Source organism: Periophthalmus magnuspinnatus, chromosome 2 (assembly GCF_009829125.3).
Source record: "Periophthalmus magnuspinnatus isolate fPerMag1 chromosome 2, fPerMag1.2.pri, whole genome shotgun sequence".
Classification (NCBI taxonomy): Eukaryota; Metazoa; Chordata; class Actinopteri; order Gobiiformes; family Gobiidae; genus Periophthalmus; species Periophthalmus magnuspinnatus.
In genome coordinates this window covers 16,662,558-16,681,145 of record NC_047127.1, presented here as the reverse complement: position 1 = coordinate 16,681,145, position 18,588 = coordinate 16,662,558, and the positions used below count along the sequence as shown (strand labels likewise).

The 18,588-nt window shown below is 40.4% G+C and overlaps 1 protein-coding gene across 4 annotated transcripts in view; it reads right to left on the bottom strand.

Annotated features, from left to right (window-relative positions):
• Positions 1-18,588, bottom strand: part of LOC117381876 (guanine nucleotide exchange factor DBS-like) — a 66,830-nt gene that overhangs the window by 2,161 nt on the left and 46,081 nt on the right. The window contains exons 10-32 of one of the 4 annotated variants that reach the window (XM_055227776.1): positions 16,264-16,378; positions 15,450-15,569; positions 15,162-15,353; positions 14,202-14,390; positions 13,441-13,594; positions 13,245-13,297; positions 12,661-12,740; positions 12,022-12,088; positions 11,658-11,773; positions 11,503-11,572; positions 11,038-11,130; positions 10,821-10,913; positions 10,455-10,580; positions 10,119-10,340; positions 9,579-9,671; positions 8,823-8,901; positions 8,623-8,689; positions 7,768-7,856; positions 6,989-7,081; positions 3,398-3,466; positions 1,935-2,044; positions 861-973; positions 174-277 (exon numbers count right to left, since the gene is read on the bottom strand). In XM_055227776.1, coding sequence (XP_055083751.1) covers positions 174-277; positions 861-973; positions 1,935-2,044; positions 3,398-3,466; positions 6,989-7,081; positions 7,768-7,856; positions 8,623-8,689; positions 8,823-8,901; positions 9,579-9,671; positions 10,119-10,340; positions 10,455-10,580; positions 10,821-10,913; positions 11,038-11,130; positions 11,503-11,572; positions 11,658-11,773; positions 12,022-12,088; positions 12,661-12,740; positions 13,245-13,297; positions 13,441-13,594; positions 14,202-14,390; positions 15,162-15,353; positions 15,450-15,569; positions 16,264-16,378 — 2,507 coding nt within the window. Of the gene's footprint in view, positions 1-173; positions 278-860; positions 974-1,934; positions 2,081-2,616; positions 2,686-3,397; positions 3,467-6,988; positions 7,082-7,767; positions 7,857-8,622; positions 8,693-8,822; positions 8,902-9,578; positions 9,672-10,118; positions 10,341-10,454; positions 10,581-10,820; positions 10,914-11,037; positions 11,131-11,502; positions 11,573-11,657; positions 11,774-12,021; positions 12,089-12,660; positions 12,741-13,244; positions 13,298-13,440; positions 13,595-14,201; positions 14,391-15,161; positions 15,354-15,449; positions 15,570-16,263; positions 16,379-18,588 lie in introns of all 4 variants that reach the window. The other 3 variants (XM_055227778.1, XM_055227782.1, XM_055227787.1) reach the window with 3 other exon arrangements.

Here is an 18,588-nt window from a genome sequence, read left to right as displayed (position 1 = left end):
TTTAAACTTGAAAGGCCCTTTCTAAACCAGGACTAAACTCGGACTAAACCCAATATCAGGACTAAACCAAGACTAAACCAGATTTAATCAGACTTAAAACCAAGTTTAGACAAAATAAACCTGGTCTGAATTTGGAGGACTAAACCCGGTCTATACCGGTTTTGGTCCCATACCGGAGCTGCTGAGGGACTGAGAGGACTTTGACTGTGAGATGAGACTGAGGAGGTTTGCTGCAGGGACCCAGCCCTCTCTGCTGCTGCGAAGGTTCTTCACAAACCTGAACAAACACACAAAGATTACACAAAGATTACACCTGCACAAATATAACTAGTATAAAGATAAGCAACTAAAATCACATTATAGTCACTTGGGTAGTACCTTGCATTAGTAAAGTTTAAACCAAATCTAAATGATCACTACCTAAACCACAGCACCTGCAGCCAGTGGTTGCAGGTGCTGTGGTTTAGGTTGCTAACACTAGCAGCAAAACAGAGCAGCTCATTGGTCTGTTATTAATATTCCTATCTCAATTTTGGGACAAAATAGTGAAATAAAAACAGCAGGATCATGACAAGTGAGTTAATACGAACATTTTAAGACCAAAATGATGTCTTAAAGAATAATTTTACAGAGTTAAAAAGGGAGGGGTGACAGTTTTTGTGTAATGTAAAGTGAGTCGATGGAGCCGTTCTCTGCCAATGATCACTTCCTATTTGGAACATGACGGCTAGCGGGTTAGCTATGTCCAATTATATGTACAGTCTCTATGCCATATACTGAGAATGAGAAAAACTTCTATCTGCAGGTTAAGGCTCTGGACACACATGTAGTTTAATATTGCGCTAATATCGGTCTCTCACCACAGCCCGTCTTGTCCTTCTCTGATGAGCTGCACTGTGTCTCCGCTCTTCACGCTTAAATCCTGAGCTCCAGTTTTGTCACAGTCACAGAGCACAGTGTACCGGCCCGGGGCCTAGGACATAACCGAACAAGAACACTTTATATCTACAAACACATGTGACATCAGCACACTCTACAATCCATCTAGTTTAATTTGAGCTGGAGACAGGTCGGACTTCTACAGTGGAGTTTCTGTGTAATTGTCAGATTGTAGACTGGTATATGACATTCTTTGTCAGTATAAATAAACAAAAGTAAAATGATTTTTTCACATTAGCTTTAGAAAGTGGAGCCGTTATTCAACCTTAAAGACGCAAATGTTGTCAGTTCAAAAAAACTTTAAGCCATAAAATTAATATGAGTTTGTAGAACTGATTCCAAACAAATAATGAGAAGGTTCAACTTTTGTGAATCAGAAGTTTGGAGATTTATTAAAAAAAAAAAAAAAAAAAATTCTCCACTGTGAACTTCATAAACAATGAATTGATACTTTGCAGTGACATCATGCTGGGGGTATTTTACATGCATCTCTATTGGTGGAAATTTGATCAGTTACCATGGTGACACAATGTACGCAGACAAAAAGTTTTAAGTTAAGTGACAACTCAAGAAAAAATTAAAAAAAATGATTTAAACAGTTTCAGGAGCCTGTGATCAATCTGAGCATTAATGGTCCTGTTTAGGAGTTTCATTTTCAACACAAGAGTCAGAGTGACCAAAAAACTGTTGGCTAATGCTAGCTAGCCTGTGACTGGGTGAGAGTTGTTTAACAGCACAAATCAGCTCACCTGTTTCACCTAAGTCCTGACCTTTATAGTCAGACTGTGTTAATGTAAAGCTCAGTTTAAAGTCCAACTTGAGCTCAGTTTAAAGTCCAACTTGAACAGAGCTTCAGACAGAGTAGTGCATTAAGTTAGCTTCACACCCCCAGGGAATGTTGATGACATCAGCTGCAAAGTATCACTACCTCATTTTATGACGTCTGATAAAATTCAAAAATCATTCAAAATCAAAGTTAAATCCATCTTTCTGACCAGTTTCTTGGCTCCCTCCTCTTCTGTGTCGGAGTTCAGAGGCTCCTCTCCGCTCGAGTATCCATCATTCTCCTCACACACGTCCACAGACATCGAGGGCTTAGTCCAACCTGAACCAACACAGAGACCGGGGTCAGAACCAGGACCTGTCGAGAACCAGAGCAGGATCAAGACCAAGACAGGACCAAAACCAGGAAAGAGTTAGCTTAAAAACACCACTACCACCAGAGCAGCAGAGATGAGTCCACAAATGAGAGACAGAAAAGACATGATTCTAATGGAATGTGTTTCAATCAAGATTTGAGATGAAAAACCAAACCAGGGCCTAACCATCAGTAAAAGAAAATTAGCACTGAATTTTTGTGGTCCCCATCAGATTTTCCAGTCAAATTTGAACAATCTTAAGTTTAATTTACTCTATCTGATGGTTAAACCTGCAATTGACCCATCCTTCAGTGTCTCTGGGTTAAATCTGCATTTGATCCATCCTGGGTTAAACCTGTCAGGTGCAGTGCACCAGATCTAAGCCAGGATCCTGGTCAGGAGAACATACAGGTTCAAATGTTAAATGTTAAAATCCTGGTATTGAGTTGTGATGGAGGCCAGAGGAAGTTGAGATGATAGAAACAGCATTAGGTCAGAGCACTGCAGTCCCACTCTCAGACTGAGGAGGGCGCTGTACCTGTGCTCTGGATCAGACTGGAGCTACTCTTCCAACGAACCCGGGTCAGACTGCCCGGACTCCGAGCCACTGGGGTCACAAATACAGGACGTTTCAAACAGGGGCAGTGATAACTTTACACAGCAAGATGAATGCTCTGATTCACAAACTCAGGATCCGTCTGCAGCAGTGCGAGTGCTACACACTAGAATTAATACCTCTTCTTATTTAAACATTTGATATTACCCCAAACCTTGCAATAATAATAATAATAATAATGCATTGGATTTATACAGCGCCTTTTAAGACCCCAAAGTGCTTTACAGAGCATTCTTCTTTGATTACACTCTCGATGGGGGTCAGACACTATTGTAGCCACAGCTGCCCTGGGACAGACTGGCAGTTAACAAGGCTGCCTCTTCCACCACCAATACTCCACATTCATACTGGGCAATGTGGGTGAAGTGTTTTGCCCAAAGACACAACAATACTTTTTCCATTGTGGCCCCAGTGTGGCACGCGAGGTTCCCTGTGTTCTCCCATCCCAGACCTGACCCAGCCCTGCTCAGCAAAAGAGACCAGATGAGGCCAGGCTTTGACAGGGAGGTTTGGCCCTTGTAGATGTTTTTTTTTTTTTTTTTTTTTAATGAATGACACAAATAACCATTTTTCATGAACTTATGGTTTTACAAACAGTATGGATGATTTTGTTATTGGACCTGGATGTTGGACAGATGTTTTGATTGACAAGTGCAGAGTGGCTGAACGTGCTTTGATGACCAGTGATTTCCACATAAAATACCTTTGAACCCAAAAGGGGTGGGGTCACTTTTCACCAGGTGTCTTTTGGGCATGTGCTCAGGACTCACCACTGAATTTAAAGAAAAATCAAAAAATAAAACAGAGGAGAGGGAGAGAAAATAGAAATATAGAGTTTAAAGATTCAATGTTACAGAAAATGGATTAATGAAAGAAAGAATTAATTAAAGAGTCCATGTTAGAATGTTGTTCCCTCCTCAAAAACAAACCTGGAGTTGTGTTTAGTTTCATTCATACACATTCATTAATCATTTATTTTTAACCTTTTGTTCAGTAGAGATGGGTAATTCCAGGGCTAAAATCATCCAAATGATTCTAGTGAAGGTGTGTGGAGTTTAAAAAATAGTGGAGCACTTCTTGTATCACCACATGATGACATCACAAGGTGGAACAGTGTTTTCAGTTTGAGAGAAAAATCAGCCCAAATATGCAGGGTCTGTGTGTTAAATATGTGTAAATAAAACAAAACACATCTCCAGATCTGTTTGTGATGAGGTAACGGCATTTTAACATTGATTTTTTTAATTTTATTTAACCATTTTGGCTATTGAGATTTCTGAAGCAGTGAATTAAAGGTAAAAGACAACAAGGAGACAACAAGAGTTAAAAGTTTCTGAATATTTACGTAATGTTTAATTTAATGTCTATTTTATTTCATTTAGTAATTTTTCTTCCCAGTTTCCTTCTCCAGGTTTTACCTTTAGGGCTTTTGTATTTACTTACTGTTGTATTTCTATGTGTATTTTTGCCATAGACTGTATAAAGAAGTGGACTAAGGGAGTGTGACGTCATCCATAGCGAAAGACGATGCCTGATTTTTCTATTATTAATGTTCATATGTTGATTTAGGGACAAAATTGTGAAATAAGGATCATGTAGAGCGGGTTAATACAAACACTTAAGACCAAAATGACAAGTCTGACAGTGGGATTTACAGAGACAGGAGTCACATCACTAGATATGTTCATTTGTATATTCAGTCTATGATTTTTGATGTACAGTGGTCCCTCCCTCGAGTGTTGATATTTGTTATAAATGCTGTTTTATGTTTACATGAATAATTTCATATTGAAAGATTTAATATTTGATTTATATACATAAGCTACATTTATTTTATTGCATCAATGTTGATGTTAAAATACTGTAGAACTGTTATTATTTACGATTTATGTAAATATGTTACCACCACTTTAAGAGGGATAGCACGCACAAGGAAAAGAGCACACGCTTGGGAAACGTGCTGAGGCAGCGCATAAAGACGGAGCCAAATTATTTTCTTACCGTAGTATTGTTGAGAATGACTTGGTTTGATTACTTCTGTAAAAAAGGATTTCGCAAAGTTGTGAATTAAAATTTTGTAACTCTCTTTTTACATCAGAGTCCAGTGGAAGTTATTGTCTCTTCAACAAAAATACACAAGTAAAACTAATGGACAACACAAAACCAGAACAAAATGTGTTCAGACAAATTTACATAAATGTTCGGTTGACAAGACAGCGGAGTGACGCCAGAACGAAGAGGCACAGTCAGAGGAACTGTGAAATACACGAGAGTCACTATTAATCAATTAAACAAGAGAGAAATGTGAGAAAATTTTAATGCCTGTGTGAGAAAAGTGTATAAAGTGTGTGGTGAGTGGTTTTACAGCCTTAAGACATACAGTCTTGTTAAAAATAATAGCAGTACAATGTGAATAACCAGAATAATCCAGGTTTTTAATAAATATTTTTTTATTTCTACATGGAAAACAAGTACAAAACAAACAAGACACAACACTGATGATATGCATGCCCTTAAGGCTGTGCCATTGGGCAACTAGTTGAAAGGGGTGTGTTAAAAAAAATAGCAGTGTCTGCCGTTGACTGTACAAACTCAAAATGATTTTGTAGAAACATTTTTGTTTGTAGGATTTAGCAATCTTGTTAATCAATAAACTAATATTTAGTTGTATGACCACAGTTTTTTTTTTTAATAATTGCTTCACATCTGTGTGGCATGGAGTCAACCAACTTGTGGCACCTTTCAGATGTTATTCCACTCCATGATTCTTTAACAGCATATTTCTTGGTTTTGCTTCATAAACAGCATTTTTCACATCACCCCACAAGTTCTCGATTGGATTAAGGTCTGGGGATTGGGCTGGCCACTCCATAACATTAATTTTGTTGGTTTGGAACCAAGACTTTGCTCCTTTACTTGTGTGTTTGGGGCCATTGTCTTGTTGAAACACCTATTTCAAGGGCATGTCCTCTTCAGCATAAGGCAACATGACCTCTTCAAGTATTCTGACATATGCAAACTGATCCATGATCCCTGGTATGTGATAAATCGGCCCAACACCATAGTAGGAGAAACATGCCCATATCATAATGCTTGCACCACCATGCTTCACTGTCTTCACTGTGTACTATGGCTTGAATTCAGAGTTTGGGGGTCGTCTCACACACTGTCTGTGGCCCTTGGACCCAAAAAGAACAATTTTACTCTCATCAGTCCACAAAATGTTCCTCCATTTCTCTTTAGGCCAGTTGATGTGTTCTTTGTTTAAAAAAAGGCATGTGGAGAAGCGGTTATAATTTGCCAGAGGAACTTAGCGGGGGATTCTTGAAAATAGATTAGCTTCACACAGACGTCTTCTAACTGTCACAGCACTTACAGGTAACTACAGAATGTCTTTGATCATCCTGGAGCTGATCATTAGCTGAGCCTTTGCCATTCTGATTATTCTTCTATCCATTTTGATGGTTGTCTTTCATTTTCTTCCACATCTCTCTGGTTTTGTGCTCCATTTTAAGGCATTGGAGATCATTTTAGCTGAACAGCCTATAATGTTTTGCACCTCTTTATAGGTTTTCCCCTCTCCAATCAACTTTTTAATCAAAGTACACCGTTCTTCTGAACAAAGTCTTGAACGACCCATTTTTCTCAAAATGCATGTTCAACAAGTGCTGGCTTCATCCTTAAATTGGGGTCACCTGATTCACACCTGTTTTTTTTTCACAAAATTGATGACCTCACTGATCAGATGCCACACTGCTATTTTTTTTAACACACCCGTTTCAACTAGTTGCCTAATGGCACAGCCTTAAGGGCGTGCATATCATCAATGTTGGGTCTTTTGTTTTCTTAGAATCTACTGCACCTACTGGTAACTTGCTTGCCATGTAGAAATAAAAATATACTAAAAACCTGGATTATTCTGGTTAGTCACATTGTACTGCTATTATTTTAAACAACACTGTATAGGATAATTGTAAAAAACAAAGATGATTCTTCGCGGATTTCGTCTATTGTGGGTTATTTTTAGAATGTGACCCCCGCGATAAACAAGGGACCACTGTATTCTGTCTCAGTTTAAGTCGTTTTATTAATGTTCCTCCACCTGTTTGTACCTTTGGGGCTCTTGAGATTTCTGAAGCCTCAAAGCAGTGAATTAAAAGTTAAATTCCTCAGCTAACGTTTTGAGATGGTCAGAGTTTGTTATTATTAACTTAATGTTTAATTGAATGTGTATTTTTGCCCTGTTCTGTCCTACTTTAACAGTTGGATTAATCTCTTCCTCCTCCTGCTTTACCTTTGGGGCTCTTGAGGTTTCCGAAGCCCTGTAACGTGAACCTTTTTCTGGCCACAGCGCGCTCAGATGTGGGGCTGGTCACCTCCTCTGGAACTATGGTTTTATTTATGAAAAATGTGCAAAATGACCAAAAATTATATGGAAAAAATAAAAACCAAATGTAGTGGAGCAGATGTGAGGGAGGAGACACAGGAGCAGGTTTAGTCAAAGCACGAAAACTTTACAGTTTGTGAGTTTAAAGCTGCACTATGGAACGTTTGTGCTAGAGCAGTCCTTTCTACATGATAAGGTTATAGCATTGCCTGGAATATTACTAACCATAACTGTTAGCAACCATGTAGTACACTAGGCCAAAAATCCTCTAATGTCACATAAATTATTATTTGACAAATATAAAAAAACACCTTTGCTGTGTTGAAATAATGTTTTAAGTGTCAGAAAACTGTGTTTTATAAGTCTAAATTGTGTCAAACTCTTGGACAGAATTCTCCCAGTGTGATGTCAGAGACTCTTTAAACAGAACTCTCTGCTTCCTATAATTTTCAACAAATTTTTTAACTTTTTGTCATAAATTGATTCTTGGTTGGTGTAAAACTATTATAGTTTAGTTAATATTATATTTACAACATGTATTATCCCACCAAATTAAGTTAAAATTAGAAAATAATTTAAACCTGTCAAATGCTCTTTAAACTTGTCTCCATGGAGACGAGCAGGTGACAGAGCCTCCATCAGAAAAGTTCCATAGTGCATGTTTAAGTCCATGTGTAGACTTGTACCTTTTTGTTTTGGGGACTCTGAAGGGGTCGTGGACTCCATTTTCTTTTCTTCTTTGTTCTTCTGGTTTTTCTGAGTGCTTCTGAACGGACTAAAGAAATTATTAAAGATTAACATTATGAGTTTAAGGTTAAAGGTTAAAAAAATGTGGTCAACATACATTTCCAGTCAAAAGTTTGGACACACCCTCTTTTTTGTCTGTCTTTATGCTACTTTCTACAGTTTATATACATACAGAAGACATCAAATATATGAAGCAAGATATATGGAATATTGTAATGAAGAAAAAAAGTGAAATAACTCATTCATAATTTTGATGCTTCAGTGAGAATCTACTATATAAATAATCCTAAAATTAAGTATGCATTTTATAAATAGTAACATAATATATCAGTGCCGACACTGAAACATTTTCTGGATCAGGTATTGATCCTATGATATTGGTTAAGCCAATCTCCTGGTTGGGCCTGTTTTGTTGGATGTAATAAGGCAATTTCCAGGCTAATTTTGGCCCAGAATGACTCATGTTTGAACTTTCCTTCATACAAAGCTGTTCAGTCTGATGTGAAGGAGAAATAACAGTTACATAACACTACTGGATCTCTTGTGTTATAAGTTAACTGTGTTTTAAGGAAACAGGGGCCCTGTTCAGTCCCTACACTGTATCTGTTAATATCAGGTATCAATATCAGAACCGAAAAATCTGAATCAGCGCATACCTAATAATAATTAAGAAAAAACTGTGGATAACATAAAATTTAAATAATAAATTACATCTCATATAGGCACAACTTTATCCCTATGAAGCAGTTTAAACAGGGCTCAAAAGAATAGCTTTTAGTGAGTATGACACAGACCTGAGGCAGACGGGGCTGTTGGAGGCTGGTGTTGGAGACATGATTTCTGAGCTCTTCTGTTGACTCGCTTCTGGACAAAACATTTGCACACTTTGAACTAAAAAAATTAAGTTTAAAACTGTAAAACAACCCATTTCTATGGGTTTTTAACTAAGAAAAATTAAGTTTAAAACTGTAAAACAACCCATTTCTATGGTTACCTCTGAAGGCGTGGAGCTGCTCAGTCAGGACTTTACGGATCTCATTTACCCAGGCAGTCTTCACCTCAGCTGTGGGAGCCTTAAAGACAAATATATAATATAAATGAAAGACAGGGCCATATTAGGACAATCTCTGATCTATGTTATGTTTCCTCATCACAAACACACCTGGAGCTGTGTTTTGTTTCATTCACACATGTTTAACAGTTATTCTCTTACGCGGAAAACACTCTAGTCACCCCTTGTGATGTCATCATGTGGTGATACAGGAAGTGCTCCACTGTGTTTTAAACTAGAATCATTTGGATCATTTCAGGCTAATAATAAAGTGTTACTCAAATGTGTGTAAATGAAACAAAACACAACTCCAGGTCTGCTTTTGAAGAGGTAATTCTGACTTGATTACTTTTACATAAGTTAAAGGGGCAATATGCAACTTTTCTTGGATGGTATGGCTTTAAACTAATTTATTGCTGTTGTATCTCCAGGGAGATAAGCATGTGACAGACGTCTAAACAGCCTAATCCAACTATAAGTGAAAGTTTGTTGAAATAAGTTGAGAAGTACAAAAATACAGGACCAACAAAAGACAAAACTCCATCCAACATGTACAATTTATGCACAAGAATCTGACACTTTAAACCTTCATTTAACTAAATAAAGGTGCTGTCATTTATTTGTATTTAACTAACCATAAGTATCGTGTAATTTAGTTTTTATTCTATTAGAAAAGTAAATATTGTAAATGTTCTGTGCCTGGACGATGAAGACTTCATCTCGGGAGTTGCACCAAATCTCAAACTTCTTATTGTCTCCTTTGGCGTTTTCTGTGATGCCCACAGCGCTCATCTGAAACAAGATAATATAGTGCTGGTTTAGACCTGGTTCAGTCCTGGTTCAGTCCCAGTTCAGACTTACACAGAGTGAGTGTTAAAAGCTGTATGACAGAGCTTTCTAAAAGCCCTCTTCTCTGGTTTAGTCCTGGTCGAGTCTCTGGTCGAGTCTCTGGTCGAGTCTCTGGTCGAGTCTCTGGTCGAGTCTCTGGTCGAGTCTCTGGTCGAGTCTCTGGTCGAGTCTCTGGTCGAGTCTCTGGTCGAGTCTCTGGTCGAGTCTCTGGTCGAGTCTCTGGTCGAGTCCCTGGTCGAGTCCCTGGTCTAGTCCCTGGTCTAGTCCCTGGTCTAGTCCCTGGTCTAGTCCCTGGTCTAGTCCCCGGTCTAGTCCCTGGTCTAGTCCCCGGTCTACTCCCTAATCAAGTAACTGGTCTAGTCCCTGGTCTAGTCTCTGGTTCAGACTTACACTGAGGGAGTGTTTAAAGCTGTATGACGGAGCTTTTTCGTAGCCCTCTCCGCTCTCCTCTCTCTTTTTACAGAACAGTAGCGCCCTCTGGTGGAGAAACAAGTGTCGTTGCATGGGTTTGAATCGGGCCAAGTCTTTGACCTTTGCATGACCTTTTTTATGTTCGGTCCAAACGCTGAAGGAGCCCTGCATCAGAAGCCGACCCAGATCTGAGAGATTACCCTGAAATATACAAATATATCTGAATTACACTATTGATACTTTGTGGTGACATCACAGCTATGGCAGAAATCTTCATCAGTTACTAATCAATTTATTTATGATGTGTGCTTTTACCTCATACCCAGTGATCGCGATGAGGTGCATTGAGTCATTCACAGCTTTGAGGATCCCCAGAATAGAGGAGAGTGCCACCTGCAGGTCATCAGCACCATCACAGCCTTTACTGTACTTCAACAGCTCCTGAACACATACAGATAGGACATGTTTTAATGACTCAAGTACAGAACATTAAAAAATGCACAAATTCTGGTATTTTCAAAACAGACACAAAAACTAGACAAATGAAACCATAATAATGCATAATAGTAGTAGTACCTTGAGTAGGAGTTAGTATTTGTTGATCCTTTGCGTTAGTAATAGCAGGGTTACAAATGGTACCTTTAGCAGTAATAGAAATAGTAGTAGTATAAGTACATGTACCTTGAGCAGGAGCTGGTACTTTGTAATCCGTTGCACTGGCTTGAGCAGATATGAGTCCAGACCCAGTTTGTGCTCCAGCTTTTTCTGACACTCCTGAGAAGAAAATACATCAGTCTTTTAATAAAAATTAAAAAAAAGAGGGGAATGAAAGATGAGCAGAGAATGTAGGGAGGAGAGAAAAGGAGAGGAGAGAAGGAGAATGAAAAATGCTCTGTACCTGGAAGAAGGCACAGTCTGAGTACTGCCTCCATAGACTCTCAGAGCGAGGTTTGTTCTGACAGTATGCCTCATAGATCTGCAGCTCCTCCATCTGAAACAACAACATGTGTCAGAACGTCCTCCAAAAAGTGTACAAACATTTAGGTCGGTCCTGGGCAGGTTTAAAATGTGATCTTTGACGTGAACCCTTGTTCTGTTTCACCTCTAAGTTTTGTTACAGTATTTCTAAAAGCTGTAATTTTTCGTTTCGTTCTATAATACTGTGCTTATTTTTTTAATCTATGAAGGCTGTCTGAGAAACGTGTATAAAGTGTGTGGTGAGGGGTTTTACAGCTGCAAAACATATAACTGTAAAAAATAAAGCTTTCTACTTTGCGGATTTCGCCTATTGCGGGTTATTTTTGGAACATAACACCCGCGATAAACCAGAGACCACTGTACATCCAAAACTGTTTTTACTCACCCGTTCTAAAAAGCATCGTCCCACCAGTTCAGGGCAGTCTGTGTAGGCCTCCAGCTCCTTCAGAAACGTCCTGAAACAAATATTTATATTATAATGTTTGAGTAAATCTTTGCAGTAAAACAAAACAAGCTTATATGAATTTAAATGGTTTGTACCTTTTGTGGAAGTGGTAGATCTCGGACATGTTCCCAAACAGAATGTCCTTCTTTGAGAGAAGAGTTGGGGGGAGGAGGGAGGAGAGGGCTGGGTTTTCCATCTCTGCTGCATAACCCTAAAAACATAAATGACACATATTCAATTATTATCATCACTACTACCCTAAAATACAGATTTATCACATTTAAACTTCCATGTGTACTGTTTGGGCCCTTTGACTCCACTGCTGTAAAACATACATAGTAGATCTTTTTGTTAAAGTCAGAGGTTTCATTGTTTATGCTCAGGAAATTCATACTGAAAACAGTTTTTATTAGTTTTTAACAAGACAAAATAAAATCATGAAGCATTCTGGAGTTTCACCTCTAGAACACAGAGCAGCTCGTCCACATAGGCCCTCTCTGTCTCCAGCAGCTCGTTCATCACATGACTACAACAAAACAAAGAAACAGCATTAGATTTAAATATGATTTGTATAAAAAAAAAAAAAAATATTATACTTTTAAAAGGGCCCGTATTACACGTTTTATCTGTTCTAATGTAGTTTCCTCATAACAAACAGACCTGGAGTTGTGTTTTGTTTCATTCACACATTCACATTCAACACACAAATCCTGCAGATTTAGGCTGAGTTCTTCTCTCAAACAGAAAACACTGTATTCCACCTTGTGATGTCATCATGTGGTAATACAGTAAGTGCTCCACTGTGTTTTTAAACTTCATACACCTTCGCTAGAATCATTTGGATCATTTCAGCCCTGGAATTTCCAACCTCTACTGAACAAAAGGTAAAAGCTAGTGTTACCTAAAAAAAAATCACTTCATGACATCACAAAGTGGAACAGAGCATTTTGAGCTTTGGAGATACAGACAGACTAATAATAAAGATTACGCAAATGTGTGCGAATAAAACAAAACCCAACTCCAGGTCTGTTTTTGAGGATCTAACAGCATTCTAACATGGTGTAATATAGGACCTGTAAATGTGATCCTTGTACAAACCGTCTGAGCACAGCCAGGTTCTCTTCCTCCTCAGACAGAGAGGCGTGACGCGTCGATCCATTCTGCACCGGAGACTCCACCTGGACACATATTTCAATTATTTATAATTTAAAAGACCCTACACACAGCTATTTTCCCATTTATTTGAACTAGGGTTGTATCGAAAATGAGACACTAATTGATACTAAAACTGGTATTGAAACCTGATCCTCACATAAGCAGGTATTGATACTTAAAAAAGTCCCATTCACAGATCTTTCCTGAATAGCTATAGAATGATCTTGAGCTGTATCAGAACAAGTATAAGACACATAGACTAGTATACACCCATGGACCACTATGGACCCTCCCTGGATGACTGAGGGATTAAAAAGGCACGTGGAAATATAAAAGAAATATGTTCAGAATACATACGATAAGTGAGGAATAACTCTAGATCAATGCAAACTGTTTAAAATGAACTAGTTCTCTTTTTCACATTTTAAAGATGTGATTTTTTAAGATATGTCAAGGTTGAGGAAAAACTACAGTTGTAATTGAAGTAAGGTAAGTCATGTGATCAGTGTGAACCAATCAGAACAGACCTTTTTGCAGATGGCATTGTCAGCTGAAAACCTCCTCTCCTTCCTTTGTGTGTCTGATACACAAAAACATAACAGTTCACATTTTAGAAGAATATGTATCGCTTAAAAAGTAGTAATTTCAAGACTTTAGTCCTGGTTTAGTAGTAGTAGTAGTAGTAGTAGCAGTAGGAGTAGTAGTAGCTGTAGTGATACTTACTGGGGGAGGACTGGGGGGACTTGACTTCTGGTCTGGGGGCCACAGGCTGCACAGGTCGGGTTTGTTTTGCTGCAAGTTTCTTCAGAGAAATCCTTCGTTTGTCAAACATGTCCTGAACCGACGTCTGCTTCTGTAAAACCTTCTCAATCTGGTCCTAAATAGACGAGAGGGTCAGAGGAGCAGAGGAGAGGGTCAGAGGAGCAGAGGAGAAAGTCAAAGGAGCAGAGGAGAGGGTCAGAGGAGCAGAGGAGAGGGTCAGAGGAGCAGAGGAGAGGGTCAGAGGAGCAGAGGAGAAAGTCAGAAGAGCAGAGGAGAGGGTCAGAGGAGCAGAGGAGAAAGTCAGAGGAGCAGAGGAGAGGGTCAGAAGAGCAGAGGAGAAAGTCAGAGGAGCAGAGGAGAGGGTAAGAGGAGCAGAGGAGAGGGTCAGAGGAGCAATGGAGATGTTCAGAGGAGCAGAGGAGAGAGGCAAAGGAGCAGAGGAGCAGAGAAATATAGGAGCGGGTCAGAGGAGAAGATAAGCAGAGGATCAGAAGCACAGAGAAAAGGGTCAGGGGGTCAGGGGAGCAGAGGAGAGGGTCAGAGGAGCAGAGAAGCAGAGGGTCAGTAGATCAGAGAAAAGGGTCAGAGGGTATGGGGGGCAGAGGTGAGGGTCAGAAGAGCAGAGAAGTGGGTCAGAGGGTCAGATGGAGCAGAGGAGAGGGTCAGAGGAGCAGAGAAGCAGAGGGTCAGAGGATGCACAGGTGATGTAGAGGAGCACTGACCCTGAGCTGTGGTGTAAGCACTGCCTCATACTGGCTGCAGAGGGCGCTGTGGCTCAGTGTGTGCAGATGAGACGTCTCCATGAAGCGCTCCAGCTCCTGTAGTGCCCCCTCTGCCCCGTCCTGGGACTGACAGCGGTCCACAGGTTGAGATGCGAGAAGAAAGACACCCTCCTCACACCACAGCGCCGCCTACAGGAGGGACAGAGGAGGGGGAGAGTTTAGAGATACAATGTGATGATGTCATAGTCTGTCATAGTATGATGTCGTGTAGTGTCATAGTATGACGTCGTGCAGGGGCCTATATGAATTCATGAAAACTTCTGATCCACAAATGTTGAACCTTCTCATTACTTGTTTGAACTTGTCGTATTCATCTTATGGCTTAAAGTCCTTTCAACTGACAACAATCATAGTTTTGGGTTTGAATAAATTGTTAAGAGTGTTTGTCTTGATTTGAGTGCATTTTGTCCAGGTCAGAAAGATACAGAAAAAAAAAATTTCACCATTATTGCAAAGAAATATATCCATGATACTGAGCCCAAAAATATATTGTTTCAGTTATCATATGTTGAACAATAAGAACTTAAAATTTGCGATTCTTTTTGTCAGACAGGAGCGTTTGTTTACCTGCTTTATATGTTTGGACTGCTACTTGTTGCCTTCCTCAGAAGTGTCACGTGACGCTGCAGAGATGATGTAGTGACGACATAGCGATGATGTGGTGATGTCGTAGTGATGATGTAGCGATGTAGTGATGCTGCAATAATGATGTAATGATATAGTGATGTAGTGCTGTGGTGATGATGTAGTGTCCAGTCTGAGAAAAAGAATAGCTAATTCTAAGTTTAAAATTGAAGACAGAATGAACCTTTACCAAATTATAGTAATTACTATGACAAGATGGTTCCTTTAATGTTTTAAAATGTAAATAACTCTTTAAATCTTGTGGTCAGTCTATACCTTCTCGAGAGCACGGTGTAGCTCCAGAGTCTTCAGCACACTGCTCTTCTTACTCCTCAGCACAGACATGACATCATCACAAACCGCTTGGAGCTCGGAGCATTTGGGATGAATGGAGTCCTCAGCATAATGAGCGCTTGCGATCAAAAAGTCCCCCTCAGAGACCAGAGACCCGGCCAAGTCCAACACCTCCTGAAGGAATACAGGGATAGATTGGGTTTGGACTGGGTTAGTCTTGATTCACTCCTGGTTTATTACATTATTAATTAAGAGTATATATGGTCTTACAGCAGCTCTGCCATCGATGATGGTCAGCTCCTTTAGAACATGTTCAGCATGAGCCGGACTCACAGTGACTTCAGAGAAACTGGACACACGTTCCCAAAGAGACGACAGGTGAGTACGAACCTGAAGGAGAGACAAGCAGACTATAGTCAAATATATAATATACAAAGAGAGAGGAGGAAGAGAGAGACAACAGGTGAGACTGTAGACAAATATATAACATACAGAGAGAGCAAGAGAAACAGACAGACAACAGTAACCACGGCTTTACTGCCATCACTCTAACTTAATAATAAGTATGTGTATAAGTAATTCTACAGGGGGGTCAGTGGATAGGAACTGTTGTTTGTTACTTTTAGTTTGTTTCTGCACGCCTGGTTGACAAGCAGAAGTGTGGCGTGTCACCTATCCGAACTAATTAGAGTTAAAGTAACCAACAGTGTTTGAGTCAGCGAGATATGTTTTATGTCATATGTATGACATGTATGATATGTATGTATTTTATTATATAATTCTAATTGTATTTGATGTTAATCATTTTTGGTTTGATGGTGACGACAATAGCCAAGGGGGCCACAATAAAGTTTTATCAAGCCATCAGTAAAAAAAACAACAACTATTGACTGCACAAGGAACGGGTGAGATACACAGACCTACAGGGGTGAGGAAGATGTGATAAAATCACAGTTCAAGAGACAGAGAGAAAGAGAGACATCAACATGAAAAAAAGCAATCTTTTCTTTTTTGGTTAAAAATACAGTACTGTGGCTTCGATATTGTGACAGATTATATAAATATGTAGTTTATAGTTTCATACTTCTCTAAACCTAATCTCAAAGTTCCTGAGCTGCAGACACTGCTCAAGCTTCATCCTGTGTCTCTCCCAGAAATCATCAAACGCCGTCTCAGTCTCATCCAGCTGACCCAGTAACCTAGGAGACAAGAAACAGTTTAACATGGAATATTCTGGTAAATATAATATCACACAGCTGACCCAGTAACCTAGGGGACAAGGAAGGGTTTAACATAGAATATTCTAGTAAATATGGACACAATCATACAGATGACCCAGTGTTCAATGTTTAATGTTTATATGTATTTAATATTTAGCTAATATTTAGTTTGAGTCTCTATTGTTGATGCAGTTGCTCGTAGCTGTCGTAAGGTTATTGTTACGGTGGCAACCCCTGAACATGGTGGTGGACCCCAGAAGTAAGGGATGACGTAAGGCTGAAGGAGTCCTATCGAGCCTTGTTGGCTTGTGGGACTCCTGAGGCAGCTGAAGTAGTACCAGCGGGCCAAGTGGTTGCTGAGGCAAAACCTCGGAGTTGAGAGAAGTTTGGGGAGGCCATGGAGGAGGACTATCGGATGGCCTCAATGAAATTCTGACAAACAAAGGGGGAAACAGAAACAGTGTTGGTGAGCTCCACTGGGGATGTTGTCGGATGGTAGAAGGAATACTTTGAGGATCTCCTCAATCCTGCTATCACGTCTTCAGAGGAGAAAGCAGAGACTGGGGCCCGGAGGCGAGACTCGTCCATCACCTTGGCTTAAGTCACTGAGGTGGTTGGCAAGCTCCTCAAAGAGATGAGTTCAAGTATCTCAAGGTCTTGTTCAGTGATGTGGTCACTGTATATTAGTGTGTCATGGAGAAGGAGCTGAGTCAAAAGGCAAAGCTCTCGATTTACCGGTCAATCTACATTCCTGCCCTCACCTATGGTCATGAGCTCTGGGTAATGATCGAAAAATCACAGATACAAGCGTTCGAAATGGGTTTCCTCTGCAGGGTGGCTGGGCGCTCCCTTAGAGATAGAGTGAGGAGCTCGGTCACAGGGGAGGAGCTTGGAGTAGAGCCGCTGCTCCTCCACGTCAAGAGGAGTCAGCTGAGGTGGCTCGGGCGTCTGTTCAGCATGCCTTCTGGACGCCTCCCTAGGGAGGTGTTCCAGGCAAGTCCCACCGGGAGCAGGCCCAGGGAAGAGCCAGGTCACGCTGGAGGGACTACACTCACCTGAAGGATTATTAGGAACACCATACTAATACGGTGTTTGACCCCCTTTCGCCTCCAGAACCTGCCTTAATTCTACGTGGCATTGATTCAACAAGGTGCTGAAAGCATTCTTTAGAAATGTTGGCCCATATTGATAGGATAGCATCTTGCAGTTGATGGAGGTTTGTGGGGTGCACATCCAGGGCAGGAAGCTCCCGTTCCACCACATCCCAAAGATGCTCTATCGGGTTGAGATCTGGTGACTGTGGGGGCCATTGTAATACAGTGAACTCATTGTCATGTTCAAGAAACCAATTTGAAATGATTCGAGCTTTATGACATGGTACATTATCCTGCTGGAAGTAGCCATCAGAGGATGGGTACATGGTGGTCATGAAGGGATGGACATGGTCAGAAACAATGTTCAGGTAGCCCGTGGCATTTAAACGATGCCTAATTGGCACTAAGGGACCTAAAGTGTGCCAAGAAAACATCCCCCACCACCACCACCACCAGCCTGCACAGTGGTAACAAGGCATGATGGATCCATGTTCTCATTCTGTTTACGCCAAATTCTGACTCTACCATTTGAATGTCTCAACAGAAATCGAGACTCATCAGACCAGGCAACATTTTTCCAGTCTTCAACTGTCCAATTTTGGTGAGCTTGTGCAAATTGTAGCCTCTTTTTCCTATTTGTAGTGGAGATGAGTGGTACCCAGTGGGGTCTTCTGCTATTGTAGCCCATCCGCCTCAAGGTTGTGCATGTTGTGGCTTCACAAATGCTTTGCTGCATTCCTCGGTTGTAACGAGTGGTTATTTTAGTCAACGTTGCTCTTCTATCAGCTTGAATCACTCGGCTCATTCTCCTCTGACCTCTAGCATCAACAAGGCATTTTCACCCACAGGACTGCCGCATACTGGATGTTTTTCCCTTTTCACACCATTCTTTGTAAACCCTAGAAATGGTTGTGCGTGAAAATCCCAGTAACTGAGCAGATTGTGAAATACTCAGACTGGCCCATCTGGCACCAACAACCATGCCACGCTCAAAATTGCTTAAAGCACCTTTCTTTCCCATTCTGACATTCAGTTTGGAGTTCAGGAGATTGTCTTGACCAGGACCACACCCCTAAATGCATTGAACAACTGCCA